Source organism: Cryptomeria japonica, chromosome 3, assembly GCF_030272615.1.
Source record: "Cryptomeria japonica chromosome 3, Sugi_1.0, whole genome shotgun sequence".
Lineage (NCBI taxonomy): Eukaryota > Viridiplantae > Streptophyta > Pinopsida > Cupressales > Cupressaceae > Cryptomeria > Cryptomeria japonica.
The window spans coordinates 809189088-809207088 of NC_081407.1; the positions used below are offsets into that span (position 1 = coordinate 809189088).

The 18001-nt window shown below is 35.0% G+C and overlaps 1 protein-coding gene across 2 annotated transcripts in view; it reads right to left on the reverse strand.

Moving 5' to 3' along the window:
• The window catches only part of LOC131054346 (probable polyribonucleotide nucleotidyltransferase 1, chloroplastic), a 264974-nt gene that overhangs the window by 13785 nt on the left and 233188 nt on the right, over positions 1-18001 (reverse strand). For both annotated transcript variants that reach the window (XM_059218603.1, XM_059218602.1), the window contains 4 exons: positions 10988-11061; positions 10748-10855; positions 10574-10668; positions 1864-1927 (listed from right to left, as the gene is read on the reverse strand). In XM_059218603.1, the coding sequence (XP_059074586.1) occupies positions 1864-1927; positions 10574-10668; positions 10748-10855; positions 10988-11061 (341 nt within the window). The remainder of the gene's footprint in view (positions 1-1863; positions 1928-10573; positions 10669-10747; positions 10856-10987; positions 11062-18001) is intronic.

The following is an 18001-nucleotide window of genomic DNA, read 5'->3' on the forward strand; positions in this document are numbered from 1 at the left end:
GCCAATCTAGGGCAGACTGAACCTAGCATATGCAGCTGTAGTGTGTCTTCAGAGAGAGCAGAATATTGACATCAATTGAAGAGGGAGATCACTGAAGTATAGCACACCACCTTGCCCAGCAAGTTGTCCAATGGATTCGCTGACTGTTCTTGCATAAGGCTGATCGCACTTGATAAGGATGTTTGTTGTGAAGAATGAATCTTGTTTATATACAAGATTCATGTTCAAGTCTTCTAAGTCGGCCTTAACTAATTTCCTTTATTTTACATATTTTGCTTTGCACTTTGGCGCCCAATTTGGGGCCTACATAACTTGCAACTTGTCACACGTTTCCTGTTTGGGGCCCAGCCCTATGAAATGCTTAACCACACGTTACATTTGGGTCCAACCCTATAAACATAAATCACTTAATCCATACGTTACATTTGGGCCCAGCCCTATAAACATAAATCGCTTAACCCATACGTTACATTTGGGCCCAGCCCTATAAACATAAATCACTTAACCTTATTACAATAAGATAATAATTTAATTGCCACAAGGCAACATTAAAATATGATCCGAACTAGCTAACCATTTCAACATTTTAGTCGTTGAATCAGATTCTAATTCAAAATTGGGCCCACTGAGTTTTGGCGAGTCACAAGTTTTCGAACAATGATCTGGTGTATATAGATTTCATATAGGTTTGTATGTTCTCTGCTGCTATTGTAGAATTTTGTTCTTAACAATGCTCCATATTTTATAGCTCCCACTTGGGAATTCGCAGGTGTACAACTCTTTTTTGACTTTTGGACATTGGTGGTTCTGTAATTGTTATGCAAATTCAAGAGATAACATGATGACGTGGGGTTTTCTATTCCAGATTTGCGGCACAACATCATAAATTGCAGTCTTGCAAACTACATTATATTTAGAAGACTGAAAATGGTTTCCATGAACCTACAGGCTTAATCTCTTCATGAGGATCCTTCAAACACCTTGCACTAGTAGCTAATCAAATGCTTCTACATGACCATGGAGTATGCTACAGTTACATGTCCCAAATTGACATTTATCTACAAGTAGGATGGTTATTATTCTTAATCATATTTCCCTTGTAACCTTAGGAATCAGAATTCCTGCACTATCATGTTCATAAGGACAGGTTAATGTTGTTTTAATTTGCATGCCAATGTTTCTTTGAAAATACAAACTATTTTTTCCAACAAAACATATCTAAAACAGATGTCTTTAATCTTTTTTTATATAGCTACAACAGATTTACAGAATGTGTATCATAAGAAAGTAACATGCGACTAATTTTGCATTTGAATGCAACAAAGTATAGCATTTTTTTAGTGTATCATGCAAAAGAGGTGAGACCATAAACTTGAAAACATTTTATTCATTCATTCTCTTGATTTTCCAAAGGAACAGGACTGCTTTTATAGACATTAGAAGAGTCTTCCAGAAATATGAGCAAGAAAATGGGTTGAATTTCCACACAAATTATGCTCAGACTTGACATGGTTTTAGAATTGTTCATCGTTTAAATTCAAAGTTCCCTACACCAGGTACCATCAAAATAAGGATATTTTTAATGTTATTACTTAGATGCAATTACAAAACACAAAATTTCAGTATACAACATGAATTAGATCAAGCACACTGGAAATTCATATACAAGTGATTTCCTATTGAAGACAAAAGGGGTACAAATGGCAAGATAGGTATCGTATTAGTGATGTTTGTTCATATTTCTCCAAGGGAGAAGCAATGAATCTCACTTACAAAACAATAAAGTAATTTAGAAGAAAATTCAATCGAAAACAAGTGCAGCATTAACAGATATAAAGCATGCATATTCTTCAAAAGACATACCTCACGCCCAGGTGCTATTTCAACAAAAACTCCATATGGTGCAATGGATTTCACTTCACAGTTCCTGCCCACAGAATATAACAAAGTCACCCAATTTCACATAGAAGATTGGTAATCAGCCAAATTCCAAATTTCTAAAATATTTTTCTACCTTATTCCAATTCAAATGGTTCTCAGAAAGATAACAAAATGCTATTTGACTAGCATTTTTTTGCAATTATGCCACACAATATTCTCTTTATCATCAATGTACTTTCCACATACTCCAAGCTATATCCCTCGTTGCTAGAATGTTTGAAAATATCTGATAAGTGATATGCACACATGCTATTTTTGACTCTACGAATGAAAATTCTGTCTACTCTCTGCATATGCATACAAGCTATTATTAAAAAAATGGGCTTGAAAGATCATAGAAGCTGAAAAAATTCTATTCAAGAATACTTTGCTTCTATTCCACACAATCTTTCATTTGATACAAATTACATATTTATAGTGCTTTCCATATCCTATATTATTGGAAGGTTGTTCTACCTCCTATAATCACTTGCTAAATATGAGTTATTTTAACAACTCACAAACAAACACCTCACTAATATCATATTAAGCTGTTTCTCAAAAACTTGATACTAACTCACACAAATCTATTTTATTAATTATACTAATAATGCTAATTTCAACACCCATATGAACACTAATTCCTAACATCCCCCTTAGTGTGAACATGGAGAGAAAGTGCATCACATGAACTGAAAATAGAATCATATGCCTATGCATGCTTTTAGATCTGCATACTGCTATCTTGATCTTGCTGCACATGATCACCTACATACAAGAACTTATCTCACTTTAACTTCCAATGAATTCATCACTACAGTGGATAAAATCAATGGTTATCAGATTAACTTTGCCACATTTTCTACCCTCATTGAAGATTTAAAGGAATAAAGGCCTAAGTTGCAATTGAAGAAAACCACAAGTAGCAATTTGATCATGGAAATAGTCATTGCTCTTTAAGATAGCACCACACAAGATATTGAAACAGCTCATTTCAAGATAGCTGAGATAGATTTGGATGTTAGCACACATCATAGTGATGTTAACATGTTGGAGGCTATAAAAAAATCAAAGAAAGAGTCCTTAAGGACAGTGATGACAAAGCACCCTTAAAGAATGAAACCAAAAGACTCTGTAGATTCATGACACATTTTTTATATCCCATTTCTAACCCTGAAGAATCTGTACCCTAGATTCTAGAGTCTACTAATGCTCAAAGATAATTACATCAACTAGCCACACCTGGAATAGTTTATGATGTTTGTCAAAAAGGTACCAGCGTCTTAGATCAGTTGTATGCTTTAATAATAAAAGCAAAGAAGATTAGATGAAAGATCATAGATATGAAGAAATGGGTAATTAAACTTCTTATGACCAGGTTGCTGAAAAGCTAAAACCTCTTCATACTATGACTTTGACTAAGTTGCAAGAAAATCAAATGTTAATAGGCCAACAGAGTTGTATGATGAGGATGTTGAATGAAACCTCTACTTTATGTCAACAAAAGAACAAATTAAATGAAGTAGAAGGATTTGTTCTTAAGTTTGTGATTAACATTCCATGCAAGTATGTTGATGAAGAGGGAATACATTTGAATTGGATAATGTAGAAAATGAATTTGAACAATTGATAAAAGAGAGGCTTGGGAAAGCCCAGCATATGAGCAATATGTATGAATTGGCTAAAATCACTCTACATATCCATAAGGTAGAACAAAAATCAGTAGAGTTAAAAGATTAATTTTGAAAGTTAAATTCACACTTTAGAGTTTAGACATAGATTGCTCAACTAGATTCACTGGTGTTAATAGGTCAATCCAGAGCTAATTTGTTTTTTACAGCATCTAGACAGCTGCTTCAGCACCAGGATCTTCTAGTGGGGTTGCTGAGTAGCTATTTTTATTTGTCTCTATTTTTGGGCAGATATGATTCTTGAAGATTCTTTATTTTTTAAAGTTCTATTTTTGGATTTCATATTTAGAAAATGAGAGATTGGTTATCCTTGTTAGGAATCTATAAAAAGATTTTCTGAGTTAGGATTTAATATCCATAGACTATATTTTGTAATAAAGATTGCATTGTATGCAAGCGAGCTATTCTTAATGTAGAGGATGTAGTTAGCTTTTATTTTATTTCTCATACAAAATTTTGTAATCCTGATGAGTGTCATTTGCAATTTATTTTTTAAAAGTAACAGTCATGTTGTTCTTAATATTGGTGTTCATGAACAATTGCACTTTTTTATGTTCAAGTGATGTGTTAAGTACAATATGATAATCATTGTAGGCTTTCTATTGCATTCTTTGTTATAAGAATTCTTGTAGTTGTGAGTGCGATTCTTCCATACTTAATTCGTAGGAATATTAGCTTATGTTTATTTCAGTTCAGTCTTGTTTTACTTGTGATTTTCAGCACGTACATTTAACTGAAGTTGCAAGTATTTATTAGCTTTGTTTTATATTTTTCTATAGTAGATAGATCTAAGATATTAAATCTTTTGTGCAGTGCAGAAGTGCAGAATTGTCTGCCCTATGCCCTGGCTTGTAAACAAAAAAAAAGGTTTTCGTTTTAAGTTTGTTTCTATTGCATGGTTAAAATCCTGTTGGTTCTAGGTTTCACAAATGGAAGAGTTGGGAAATATATCATTGTCTTTATTCGTTTGAAAAGGAAGATTCTCCTTACAATTTGAATAATAGTAATAATGTACACGTCATTGTGTTTTTGTGTCACAAAAAAGGTCCACATTAGAACACTAATAGTTTTCTGCACCCACTATGGAGTATGAGGTAAAAATCCAGGAACCTTTCTTTTCACACTGCTGCCCCTAACCTAATAGAGGCTGCAAATCCAAAACACCCCATTCTAGTTTTAAAAAATATCAAATAAAAATCATTTTCGGCCACACTAGATTGAAAAGCAAAATAAAATAATTTTTTCTCAGTTTTTAACCAATTAAACTCTAAGTAATTGAATTACATTTATACTTTTGGTTTGTTGGATCAATCCCAATACCAAGTAATGTTACTATAGTTGCAACAAAATTGAAGCCTTGCCTAAGATACAAGTGCAAGACTTCACAGATACAGGCTCCATTTTACCATTATTCATCACTCCATGTTGTCAATTTTGTTTTTGATGCCATGGATATCATAATCCAGAGGTTTTTACACTCAGTATATTTATATAGTTAAAAATATTGTTGCCTTCAGCTCAAATCCACTTTTGTACTCATTTGAATGATGTAGACTCGTGTATGTGATCAAAGGAGCTCCTACTTCATTATAATTTTAAGTTTGTTTATTGCAGGGTGCACAGTAAAAGAATTAAATCCTTACAAAGTCTCTATCTTTCATTCTTTTATAATTTGCCGAGTCTAAGTACCAAATCCAAGTCTAAGTCTAAAATCAGCTGGCCAAGTCTGAGCTGGGTCCAAGTCATGTAAATATGATTTCAATATTTCTTTTATATATTTTGAAGATCAAAGTGTTATTATGTTGATGTAATCATTATTGTGTTAGCAATTAAGGGTACTTCCAAAGGCTGCAAGTAAATGGCACTAATTGATGAGTCTCAGATTGTATTCAGGTTGCAACTCATCAATCAATCTATCATCAGTTTATTGCAATGTATAGCTTCATGTTTGCTGCAAGAGAATTATGTTTGTGCTGGTGTTTCTTTATGTTTCTACTTGATTGCTAAATAATATTTATAGCTGTGGGAGAAAACATGAATTTGATGCAGCTAAGCATCTTTGTGATAAGAAAGATTAAGTTCCACTTTCAGGTAGAACTATCTTACCGAAAATCAAAATGAGAATGAACTGACAGGTCAAAAAACCATGCCTATTATTTGGATTTCGTCCAGGCAATAATATTCTAGAGCCAAAGAATTGCACATCAATGAAGACAACAGTTAGGACATTTTCTCAGTGTCATTCAGCAGGGGAAGAACAGCAATTCAATGGCACTGACATAAAAATGGTCCACCTAGTAGTGAACCAAGAAACTGAGAAAAAAGCAATCTTAAGTCATCCTTGACACCCATTTTGGACAATATAGACAATGTAATCAGGAACAAATGACCCTATCGTAGAATTTCCTGTAAATCTAGTGTTGCAATCTAATTTTCCACAATGAACAAATTTATATCTTTGTCAAAAAAAGGTTGCAAAAGAAATTAAAATAGCTCCTAATGTTTTTGCAGAGTTTTCTACCCCGAAAAGTGTTCCACGTACATATTTCTGTTATGTGTGGGTGTACACTGTATGCTTTGTGATATTTTTATGCAATCTTTTCTATAATTCTTTTCCTAGCACACACAGAGAAAGGAGTTTAATATTTTCATCTGATGAAATATATAGTGAGTTTCTTTCACACAAAAAGTACAAATTGTAAAGACAAAGTACTTTAGTTTCCTATTTTGGTAGCAAATATGTTTGGCAATTGTCTTTATCCATACAATAGTCAATTAAAATCCATGAGACTGGTCCTTAACCAGAATAGATGGAATTTTTTGTGTTGACATGGTATTTCATTTATCTGAACTCGAAAAGATCTGAGTATTCTGAAAGAAATAAAACAGTTCCTATTTTTTTTTCTGGTGGAGTTTTCTTGCCCAAAAAGCATTTCTTTGCATAAGTATTTATGTTGTGTTGAGGTATATTTCGTGATATATTTAATCCATACTTTCTATCATTCTTTTCTTTGCACACAGAAAGAAAGGAATTTAGAAAAAAAAAATCAATCAAAACTATGATTAGTTCATTTCACATGAAAGGTTAAGAATTTTGAAGACGAAGTAATATTTTTTATTCAAGGAACAAATATGTTTGATGAATGGTGTTTGTCCATAGAATAGTCGATAAAGATATTTGTGATATTCCCATCGCATCGCATGACGTAAGGTTTCTTTTTGAAAAATATAAATAAATAAAAGACAAATCAATTACCAAATAAGGTAATAATGTTAACATTGATACTTAATTAATTTAATTTAATTAAATGTTTAAGGTATATTAATATTTAATAATAATCAAGGTGATTATTATATATAGGATTAAGAAATTAAATAATTATTAAATATTTAAATAGGATTAATTCATTTAATATATTTAATGATTATTAAATATTAATAAAGTTTATGCACTTAATAAGCTCGAATGATTATTAATATTAATGTCACGCACTTTAATAAAGTGCTATCGTAATAAGGCCCCACCCCCCCGCGGGAAGCGGTGGGATGGGAAATGCAGCCCAGGCTGCGTCTACCGCCACACCCCTTCCTTTGGAAGGAAAATGGTGTGACGGTAGCCGCAGCTTAGGCTGCGAACCGTCACCACCGTTCCCACAGGAGGGTGCCCGTGGAAGACACATCTACTCCACGGGTATTTAACCCATCAAATGCAAGCTTTCGGAAATAGGAGGAAGGAGGGGAGCGCAGATACGGGTGAAGGAAAAGAGGAGGCGCTGCGGTCAGACAGGTAAGAGGTCTACTTGTATATGATAAAATAGGTAATAAGAATAATTAACATGTAAATGAATATAAAGGTATAAATAGGTAAGGATGGTATAAATATATCCAGGGATATAGAGAAGGTTTAAATGTATTAACATATATATATATATGTATTAAAATAGGCAATGACATGTAGTATGTGTAGGGAGGAATATAGGATTAATTTAGTAGAGTTAAATGGGAACTTATTGTACGCATATGTAAGGAAGGGTTATTAAATGTTAAGGAATGTTAATATACACAAAATAAACGAATACAAATCAGGATAGTAGAAATGCATGTTAAAGAATACAAATAGGTAATGGTAATGAACATTTTTATAAATATATAATATATGTGAATTCAGGGCTATGTACATAAGGTTATATAGAAATTGTAATAAGGAAGCAAAATGTAATATAAAAGTATTCACATGAGGGAGGCTATAGGGAGGAAACTCCCTTAGTCTAAGGAAGGGTTTTTTTTGATAAACCCTAGGGCAGTATATACTGAAAGTTGATATGCATATATAGGGCTTAGTTGATTAAACATCAACTAAGAAGAGACGGATCTGGCCGGTCCCCTCTGAGGACTTGGATGATGAAGGCATCACCCAAGGCAAGGAATAGACAAGGGTCTTCCTTGAAGGGCTTGGGTGTGAAAGGTTACACCCAAGACAGGATTCGAACTCAACTTCGATTTCTTGAAGGGCTTGGAACCAAGGGGTTCCAAGAAGGCGAACTTCACAGCCGCCTAAGGACATACTTTCGTATGGCATTCGTATCCTTTTTATTAGATGAAAATTATGATCATGCTAATTAAGTGTTAAAAATAGATCGTAAATTAAAATGATTTATATATATATATGTTGTGTTCTAACAATCTGTTTTGCAGGCCTGAGATCTCTAATTAGCAAGGACATTACAGTGGTATCAGAGCATAATCCTACCATCCTGTGGGAAAGGTTCTTAGTTTGTGATCACCTATTAGAGGAAGAAAGGAGCAAAAGCAATGGCTGATCAATTGGCCAAACAGTTCCAGATCTTCATGGAACAAACCAATGAGAAGTTTGAGAGAATGAGCCAGTTAATCCTCCAAAGCACCAACAACAACAATAGAGATATGACAAACCCTAGAAGAGAAACACACTCTAATCACGCAGACAACGAACGATCACCTCAGAGTTCTAGGCAAACAATTCCCGAATTTCTCCCTAGGGAAGAACATGAGAGGGAGGAGGAGGAACCAGCCACACTTGGGGTGGAAGAAATCGCCCAAATTTATGCTAGATTGGAACCAGAAGTTCAGAGGGTGGTATCCTTCAGGGACTTCTGTGAGTCCAAGACTAATGAAAGTAGGAAAAAGAAACCTATGGGTAAAGACCTCAGAGCTAAAGTCAACAAAATGTCCCTACCCTGTTTTGACGAATCAGGGAAGGATGTTGCTCAAGCCTGGGTACAAAAACTAGATACCTACCTTTCATACAATCCCATGACCGAAGGAGATGCTATAAAATTTGCCATACTACACTTAACTGGAACTGCCCATAATTGGTGGCATAACGGTCTCATCACCCTAGGACATAAAAATGCCTCCACCTACAATGAGTTTACCCAGAGGCTCATCAGCCGTTTCGACCAGAAAGACTCTGAATGGTACTTCCAAGAGCTAACACACCTTAAGCAAGCAGGGACCATTGAAGATTATATAGATCAATTCCAAAACTTGTTAGTAATGGTCCTCGACCTATCCCAAAAAAGACTTACCTACATGTTCTTAGAAGGCCTGAAGGACCCCATTAGGAATTTTGTTAAACCCCTGGAACCACAAAACTTAGGAGAAGCCATTAAGAAAACTAGGATGGTTGAATTTAGGGCCCCCAAGAATACCTCAACCAAAACTCTGCATAGGAATGAGGGACCCCAGAGGGGCCGCCGGGAAAAGCCTTGTCACTTGTGCAAAAAACCTTGGAGTTATAATCACCAATGCAAGGAAAGAGATGAACTTAGGGAGAAAGGGCTATGTTTCAAATGCAAGATCCCATGGGTGAGAGGCCATGAGTGTAAAAGAGGACAGTTAAATAACACCGAGGAAATACAGGATGAGGGAAGACCCTATAAAAGAACCAGGTTTGAAAACAACATACCCAGTACCCTGGCAGTCATCACTCAAGGAAATGAGAATAGATGTTTCAAACTCAAAGGGATTATCAAGGGACAGAAAGTAATCGCATTAGTAGACACCGGAGCTTCACATGATTTTATCAGCAAACATTTAGCAGCAAAGAGAAGACTAAAAACCCAAGAGTTTGGAGGTTTTGAAGTGATCATGGGCAACGGAGTCATAGACAAATGCACTAAAGTTATACCCCAATTGGAAGTCACCCTGGGAGGACATACCATCACAAGAAACTTCTTTGTAGTAAACCTGGAGAATGACATCATTTTGGGCATGCCATGGATAAACTCGTTGGGACGATTTACCATGGATAGTCCAAATCGGGAGATATGCTTCCAACATGAAGGGAGAGAAATAATATTGAAGGGAATTCCTGACAGCTCTCCAAAAATAGTATCATGCAACAAAATGGAGAAAATTCTTAGACACGATCAAAGAGAGTGGGTCGCACAATGCATGGTCTTGGATAAATCTTGATTCTTGACTCAGTCTTGAACTTGGGTAAAAGACTCAACAAAAGCTTGGCCAGAGACCATATGTATTTTTAAAATATACTATGTAAGAAGTGTTATTAATGGTTTTTCCTAATTGTTTAATGCTTTCCTGATTTCTTTAGAAGACTTGGTAAATACTCACTGAGTCTCAACTCAGAAAGCTCTCTATATTCTCATAGCACAGTATAATATGTGTACTTGCTTCATTTTTTGGATTATGTAGTGATAGAATTGAACTATCATTAAAATGTGTATAAGAATGCATAAATGGCTCTTTGGAAAAAAGAGAATAACACATATCTAAGGAATTTGCTTGTGTTCAAAGATTAGGGATTCATTTAACAGGAAATAACTTCTACTCATTTATTACTAGTAAATTCCCAAAAGATGAGATCAAGGATTTCAATAAGGAATTTATATCATAAAGTTGCTGAAGCATTGTGCATAAGTTTCAGCCTCATTTAGGATAAACTGGAAAGATAGGAAGACCTGAAAATGTCGCCCACAGTAGGTATCATTATCAATCCATTAATCTTATTTTTTGCCTTCTCCAAGCATTGCATGTCCTTGGCAATAATTTTTACCTGCAAGAATGCACATTACAAAGGAACAACAAACCAATGAATCAATACTCTCAACATCTACATTTATTTTCTAACATACCAAACCATTTGTTTCCGTATCAATGTGATATACTCCACTCTCTTCGATGATATTTCTCACAGTTTTTCCACCAGAACCAATAATAATATTCAATTTTTCTGGCTGGACCTGGCAACAATCATAATTAACAGAAAGGTTTTACAATCTATTAAGAATATTCAATCAAACATCTGGAGTGGAAAAGGAAATTAATAGTCGAATAATGTATCGATAAATGTCTTAAAATAAGACACATATTACCTTTAAACAATGGATAACAGGAGCATACATAGAAAGCATTCTTGAAGGAGCTGGTGAACATTTTGACATTTCAGCTGAATACGCAAAGCAAACAGAAAAACGGGCAGTCAGATTCATGTGCACATCACATTTACATATAATTAGATATTTTAAAATACTGTAGCATACAATCTTAGCTTTCATAAAAAATAAACAAAAATAATCATGGTGTGCTCGAGGGTCAAAAAAATTCACAGGCTCAGGTTCTTACTTTTAATGCATTCATAACAAGTGCAAATACCATATATAGACACAAAATATGTCTTAACCTACATTCCATGGCATTTCTAGAGGGGCAGTGAGGGGCAATGAAACACATTTCAGGGACAGCAGCCCAAAAGGACATTTTTGAAAATATTAGATTTTCACCTTTTGATAAAAAATAACAAAACAAACTTGCAAATAAAAGTTTGGTTGTGAGAGGATTTACGTGTGGTAATGCTTAGCCATGGAAGTACCACCAACTATAAACATCCTTCTTAAACTTCTCACGAAGAGTTTCAATACTTTGATCATTAGAGTGTACAAAATCAATAAACTCACTTGTAAATACATCATACAAATTAGATCAAGTGAGGGTCTACAAAATATTGTCTTATACCACTTGTGACGTTGAAATCTCTATAGTGCAACTTACGTCAACATAGAAAGTATCTAAGCACTATAATATTTTGGACTCAATACTAAGGTAGGAAAATGTAGCAAGGTGGTCATTGTGTTCCACCTCTCAAAAATAATTTTCTAAAAATGTTTAAGGAAATTATTTTCAAGGGCTTGCTCTTTCTCTTTATGATAGTCTTCATCTTCTCAATCATTGAGTCAATGCTATCGTATATCTCTCCCAAATAATATTTATTGATGTCAATATAATGGATATTATGCAAAATAGGCTTATTTAAACTAAGGAGATACTATACACAATCTCAACAAGTTTTATCTAAGACCATCAACTTAGTAGTGGTTTCCTTTTCAATGTTGATTGCCTCCATATGGACCAAACTTGGCTAATGACTCTGCTAGAAAGTGCCTCTTAACCTTCACAAAGGATTGTGTTGGAGGCAAAATAGATGTTATCAACCTAATTGAATATAAAATATAAAATAAATTATAAACAACAAAGAAAATACAATTAAGTTTAAAAAATTAAATCACTAAACTAAAACATAAAAACAATATATTACAGTGTCCAAAATTAAATAAAGTTGTCCAATTAAGAAAATTTTACAGATGACTTAAACTAATTTTATAAAGTGACTAAGTGAATAAAGAGAGCTATATTAAACATCACTTTATAAAGGTGCTTTAATGAAAAAATTTAAACAGGAAATTATATGGTCCCTTTGGGAATGTTCCCTGGGAAAATATAAAAAGAAGCTTTGAAAGCTCATTAGGACATGCTTGTTGTTTTTTCTCTCTTTTGTGGAGTTTAAGTGTCTTGTTGGAGCAAACCCTAAGGGAATCAGTTTTGGTAGTGAAAGATCAGCCCTAGCTGATTGCAAGTCGAATCACACAGGTTTCATACAAAAATTTACCCATTAAAGATTTGCCATTTATGAAGTCTTCTAGGCAAGACAAATTATTGAAATATTTGTAAGTATTGACACAAGTTTCTAGGAGAAGATATAGATGCCATTTCATGATGAATGACAAAGCGGAATGCTAGACGTGAGTTAAAGTTGCTGGATATTTTTCTCTACTGGACATCAACAACCCTTGTATTTTGATATAAGATTTCTAATCGCTGGGCGAGTAGTGTGTTGAAGGACGCGAGTGTTTGGAGGAGAGAGGGTGATTGAAGTTATCATCCTTGTTTGGCGTGATTAATCTCTTTTGTTGGGCACAAGTGTTATACTTGCTGGGCATGAGACTTCTCATTGGATAGGTGCAAGTTTCATGTTGCTGATTGTGATGAGTTTCCAATGTTAAGGGCATGAGGAAGGCCATTACTGGCCGTGGCAGTCCTAACCACATAAACTGTGGCATTTTTGGGTGCATTTCATGAGGATTGAAGACCATTATGTTGGTTGCCAGCTTTCATAAAGGCACACATGGAAGCTACACAGACTTCTAGAAGAGGATTTTAGGATAAAAGAAGCTATCTTGAGTCAAATGGCAACATTTCAGTCCTTAGCCATGGAACACTATGAGCAGCAGATTGGCAAATGAATGTTATAGCTAAAAAAGGTCAGAAACAAATGAATTTCTGCGATTTCTGAGCAGCGATATAAATTAATTCTGTTAATGTACTAATTTCAGTTAATGGAATACACGCCAAGAGTTTGATATAATGTCTTAAGTTTATAGATGATTTTATAATGCCAATAATCTTTCAAAAATCATTGGACAATGCAATGCCCTCTTTGTATAGGATTTCGTTATAAATAATAATAAAATTAAAATACAAAAGAATAAAATGAAGATCAAAATTAAAATATAATTAAAATTTAGTTAAGTTTAATGAATGGTCAAAAGGAATTAAATGAAAAGTTGTGACTCCCCCAAAAATGAAATATAAAAGGGAGAAGAGAACCTCATTTGAAAGGAGGATGGGGGGTGAATAAGAAATTAGGGAGCATGTGAAACAAGGAGGGATTAATGGAAGTAGAAAGGAATGGGTAAAAATGATGAAGGGTTGTAAGTTTGTAACTCTTTCAAAGGGTGATAATTATTAAAGGTTCTAATGCTTGCATAGGGCAGATATGATGAAGAGGTGTGATTCTCCCTCACATGGGATGATACAAAGGGGAGAAAATTTCATTTGAGGAATACATCCAAGGGAGATCAACTTGGGGAATAGAAAATAAGCATTGTAATGAATAATTAAAAGTGCAGATCTGATTTGAATAATAAGACAGCAATGAGGAGACATGACCTGTTTGAATGGATATCTCTTTCCAGGATGTCTCTCCTCAATGAGATATGAAGGTATAAAAAGAGTAACCAATTAATGGAATAAGAAAAGTAATCAGCATCGAAGAAGAGAATAAATAGCAATTAAACAGCAAAGAAGAATACAACATACTGAATGCTTTACAAATAATCAGATCAGAATATAATTTGTTAATAGTCCAATCCACTATGATAATGCAGAGATTATTTAGTTTAATATATGAATTTATTGCACATCTCTGTTATATACTAATAAATATTAAAATATACATAATAATACTGTAATAGTCTGTCAAATATCGACAATTAAGGGAGAACAACAATAGGGCACCCTACTACAGTGGCAAATAGGGAGAGAACAGCTATTAGGGTATCCTATTGCAACTCAAAAGGGAGAGAATGGCTAAGGGCACCCTATTGCAATATCCCTTCCATCCCCTACATTGAGGGATTGTTGATAAACTCAAAGTTCTCCAGCCATGGAAGAATGGAGAGGGATTGCATGATTAAGGCACCCTACCATGCCTCCTTATTCCATATCTTATATGATTGAGATCCCACATACAAATCAGACTCTAATTGAGAATCAGGATTCAAATTCAAGATCACATTATTTAAAGAGTTATTTTACTTGGTAAGATGTAACCCTAACCCTAATTTGTTGCAATTGCAATTCTAAGGCAAATTAGGAAGGGGACATTACAAACAAGTTTCATTAAACCTTGCAATCAGAAAACTCTGTAAACAGAATGCATACAAACCGTTTGTCATAATGCCTATCCAGTGACCATTGGGAAAAGTGAAAAGTTTTGCATAGAAAAGTGGCTTGTCTCTTAACAAAGGGGTAAGGATAAGAATGTCATTTATTTGGAAAGAGGCATACAAGTTAATAAAGCCTCAGGTAAAGGATGAAAACTATAATGTACTACACCCGAAAAGGGAATTCTAAAAATGGGTGATATCTCTTATGGAGAGGAAGAGTTCATCCAGTTGTTTCCATGCCAAGATAAAATTGATGTTTTTTCTTACTTTGTTCACAATCAAGTCGTGTTTTTTTCCAATCCGGTTTGTATATTATCTATGTAACCCAGGGACCCGTCCCCAAGCTAAAATCCCCCGTGCCTGTACCAGGGACATTTCGGGGACTTGGGGATGGCTAGGGGACGTCCCTTCACTGTCCCCAAAATTGCAAAATTTGTGGGAAACGTCCCGGAAACTTGGGGACGGTAGTGATTCTCAAAGGGGATGTCCCCCTGTCCCTAATATGGTTGGGGGTCGTCCCCCCGTCCCCTAACCATCCTAGGGACGGCCAGCCGTCCCCCTTTTACCAGCATATTTAAAATAAAGAAAAGACTCAAATGCTCAAAAAAAACATTTTTTAATTTTATTATAGGTCTGTAAAACTGGATTTTCACTAATATGATGGGTAAAAATGTCCGAATCTCTTCCAAAAGCACTTAAAAATAATGAGCAGCAGCCTGGTAATAAATTTCACAAACACTTAGAACTCGGTAGTGCGTAAAAAAGTGGTTGCAGATCTGCAATATAGGACTTTTCACAATTATGAAAGGTAAACAGGTCTGAATCATAGCCAAAAGCACTCAGAAATATGAATAATAGCTTGGTATAGAATTTCACAAACACCCAAAACTTTGTAGTGCATAAAGAAGCAGTTGTAGGTCATAATAGAAATGAAAGGCTATCAAAATATCCTCCAACCAGAAAGAAACAATGAACTACATGCAAACAAGTGTTGGCATATTGACAATGTATTTTCAATTATGAATGCATATTGAGTATTCACAATGAAATCTGAATTATGAATGCATATTGAGTATTGACAATGAATTTTGAACACAAATGTGGTATGTTGAGGTTATAATGTACATATACCTACTTTATCCATGTTTTCATATGAATATAATGTATATATACCAGAGTTCTGTGACTCGCGGCGAGTCACGCGAGTCAGCGGGCCGGGTGACCCTGACCTGGGCTTGGACGGGTTGGGGGGCGTGACTCATCTGACTCGCGAGTCAGCGAGTCACTCCTTGACTCGCCGAGTCCAAGGGTCGTGATCCGACCGGCGTCACTTAAAAAAGTGCAGTCAAAAAAACAAAAAAAAATAACATTTTTTAATGATTTTTTTTGCCATTTCCCTTTCTTATAACCCTGAAAGGGATTGGCCAGGCAGACAAAGAGGCTGAGGCTGTGGCTATGGCAAAGGAGGAGGATAGAGCACGATCAGGCACAACACCTATGGCTACTCAGATTGGCACATCACAGGTAAAGACTATGGCTACTCAGTCATCCAGGACCTACCTTAGACACCTTGCTAGGAGGCAGATACACGAGGCTGAGCCAGAGCCTAAGCCATAGACTTGTTTTTGTTTACACTTTACAATTACATATATGCTTGGGAACATTTGAAGTCATGGATTTTATATACATTGGACAACATTTATAACTCTATATATCTATGTTTTCTAATTCCTTCAGCTACAATTTACATTTCTACGCATGTGATGGATGTATGTTTATGTATGTGATCAAATTAGCTTCTATTTGATGATGTTATAGTGTCTTTAAGCTTAATTCAATAATGGGTGTATGAAACAAGTTTTAAATCATTAAAAATCTCTAAATTTCAAGGGTTTTCTTATTTTGCCTAGTCATTGCCGAGTCCGAGCCGACTCACAAGCCGAGTCAGCCTTGCCGAGTCCAAGTTTGGGGTTTTATCTATTTTTCATATGAACATTTAAAATTTCCCTATATATTTTAAATTTTCTATATTTTATATAGCCATCCCCTTTGCCATCCTGGAAACTCGTCGCGCCGTCCCTTGCCATCCCCGTCCTGGAAACTCGGAGTAACATAGTATATTATATTTGAAGGTTGTGAATCACCCATGAAGATGCCCTTTGGGGTGGTTGCAGCATGGAGTAGATATGAAGGTAATCAAGCAACACAAGTTCACATTTGTCTACATCCAGGGCGCAAAGATAAAGTAATTGCTGATGTTCCACCATTTGATGTATCATGTAAGTGATGTATTTTTGGTAGTCCCTATTTGCATGAGGGATACTATTTAGTTTAGAAGATATAATTAGTACAAGATTTGGTTAAATGGCAAGAGTTTCTTTGTGAATTCTAATATTGATAGATCCAATATTGCAATTATAATTAGTGATATTAGAAGATTTGATTCCCTAGTTGAAAAGAGGCAATATCCACATGAATAGGCTCTTCATGGGACTTACTCTCAAATGCATCTAGAACATGAATAGGCTCTTCATGGGACTTACTCTCAAATGCATCTAGAACATGAAAAGAAAACAGAAAGTACTGATAGGGGGGGGTGAATCAGTACTTTAGATGATAAAAATTTAAAGCCCACAGACTGAAAAATGAAAACACAGAGACAGAAACACAAATATATATCATGTGGGAAACCCTTTCAGGTAAAAAACCACGGCTTAAAATACTTCAGAACATTGGGCACCTACCCAGTTACAAAATAGAGCATCAACTCTCAAGAGCACCTACTCTATGCAATAGGAGCTTCAACTCCAACTTACTGAGGCTTCAACCTCTGATACATAAAAGAAAATCAACTACAGAAGGTTTGAATACAGAAAAGAACATGTCTTTATGAGTCGACATGGAATAACAATACAGAGCTCAGATTTATACAACCTTCAGATTTCTGCAGAATGAGCTATCAAACACAATCAATTTTAGCTGAATATTTCCAATGTCTCAAAAAGAAATTTGATTTTCACTCGATCCAAGACATTATAACATCCGTCGATAAAACTAACACACTGCTTACTTTCACTGTGAGTTTTTGGCACTTAACCACATTCAGCACACAGCAGCATAAAGGTCTGCAAAAACCATCTGAAGCGCGTTCTTTCACATAAAATCACACACACAGAAGAGTACTACGCACTTCATCTTCCAAAACTTCCAGATATCATCTTGCTGATTGATAATCATTTCATAAAAACTACACTCACAATACTCAAGTCATTTCCACAATTTCACCCAGCCAAGACTTCACAAACCAAAAAGATAAAGTTCTGA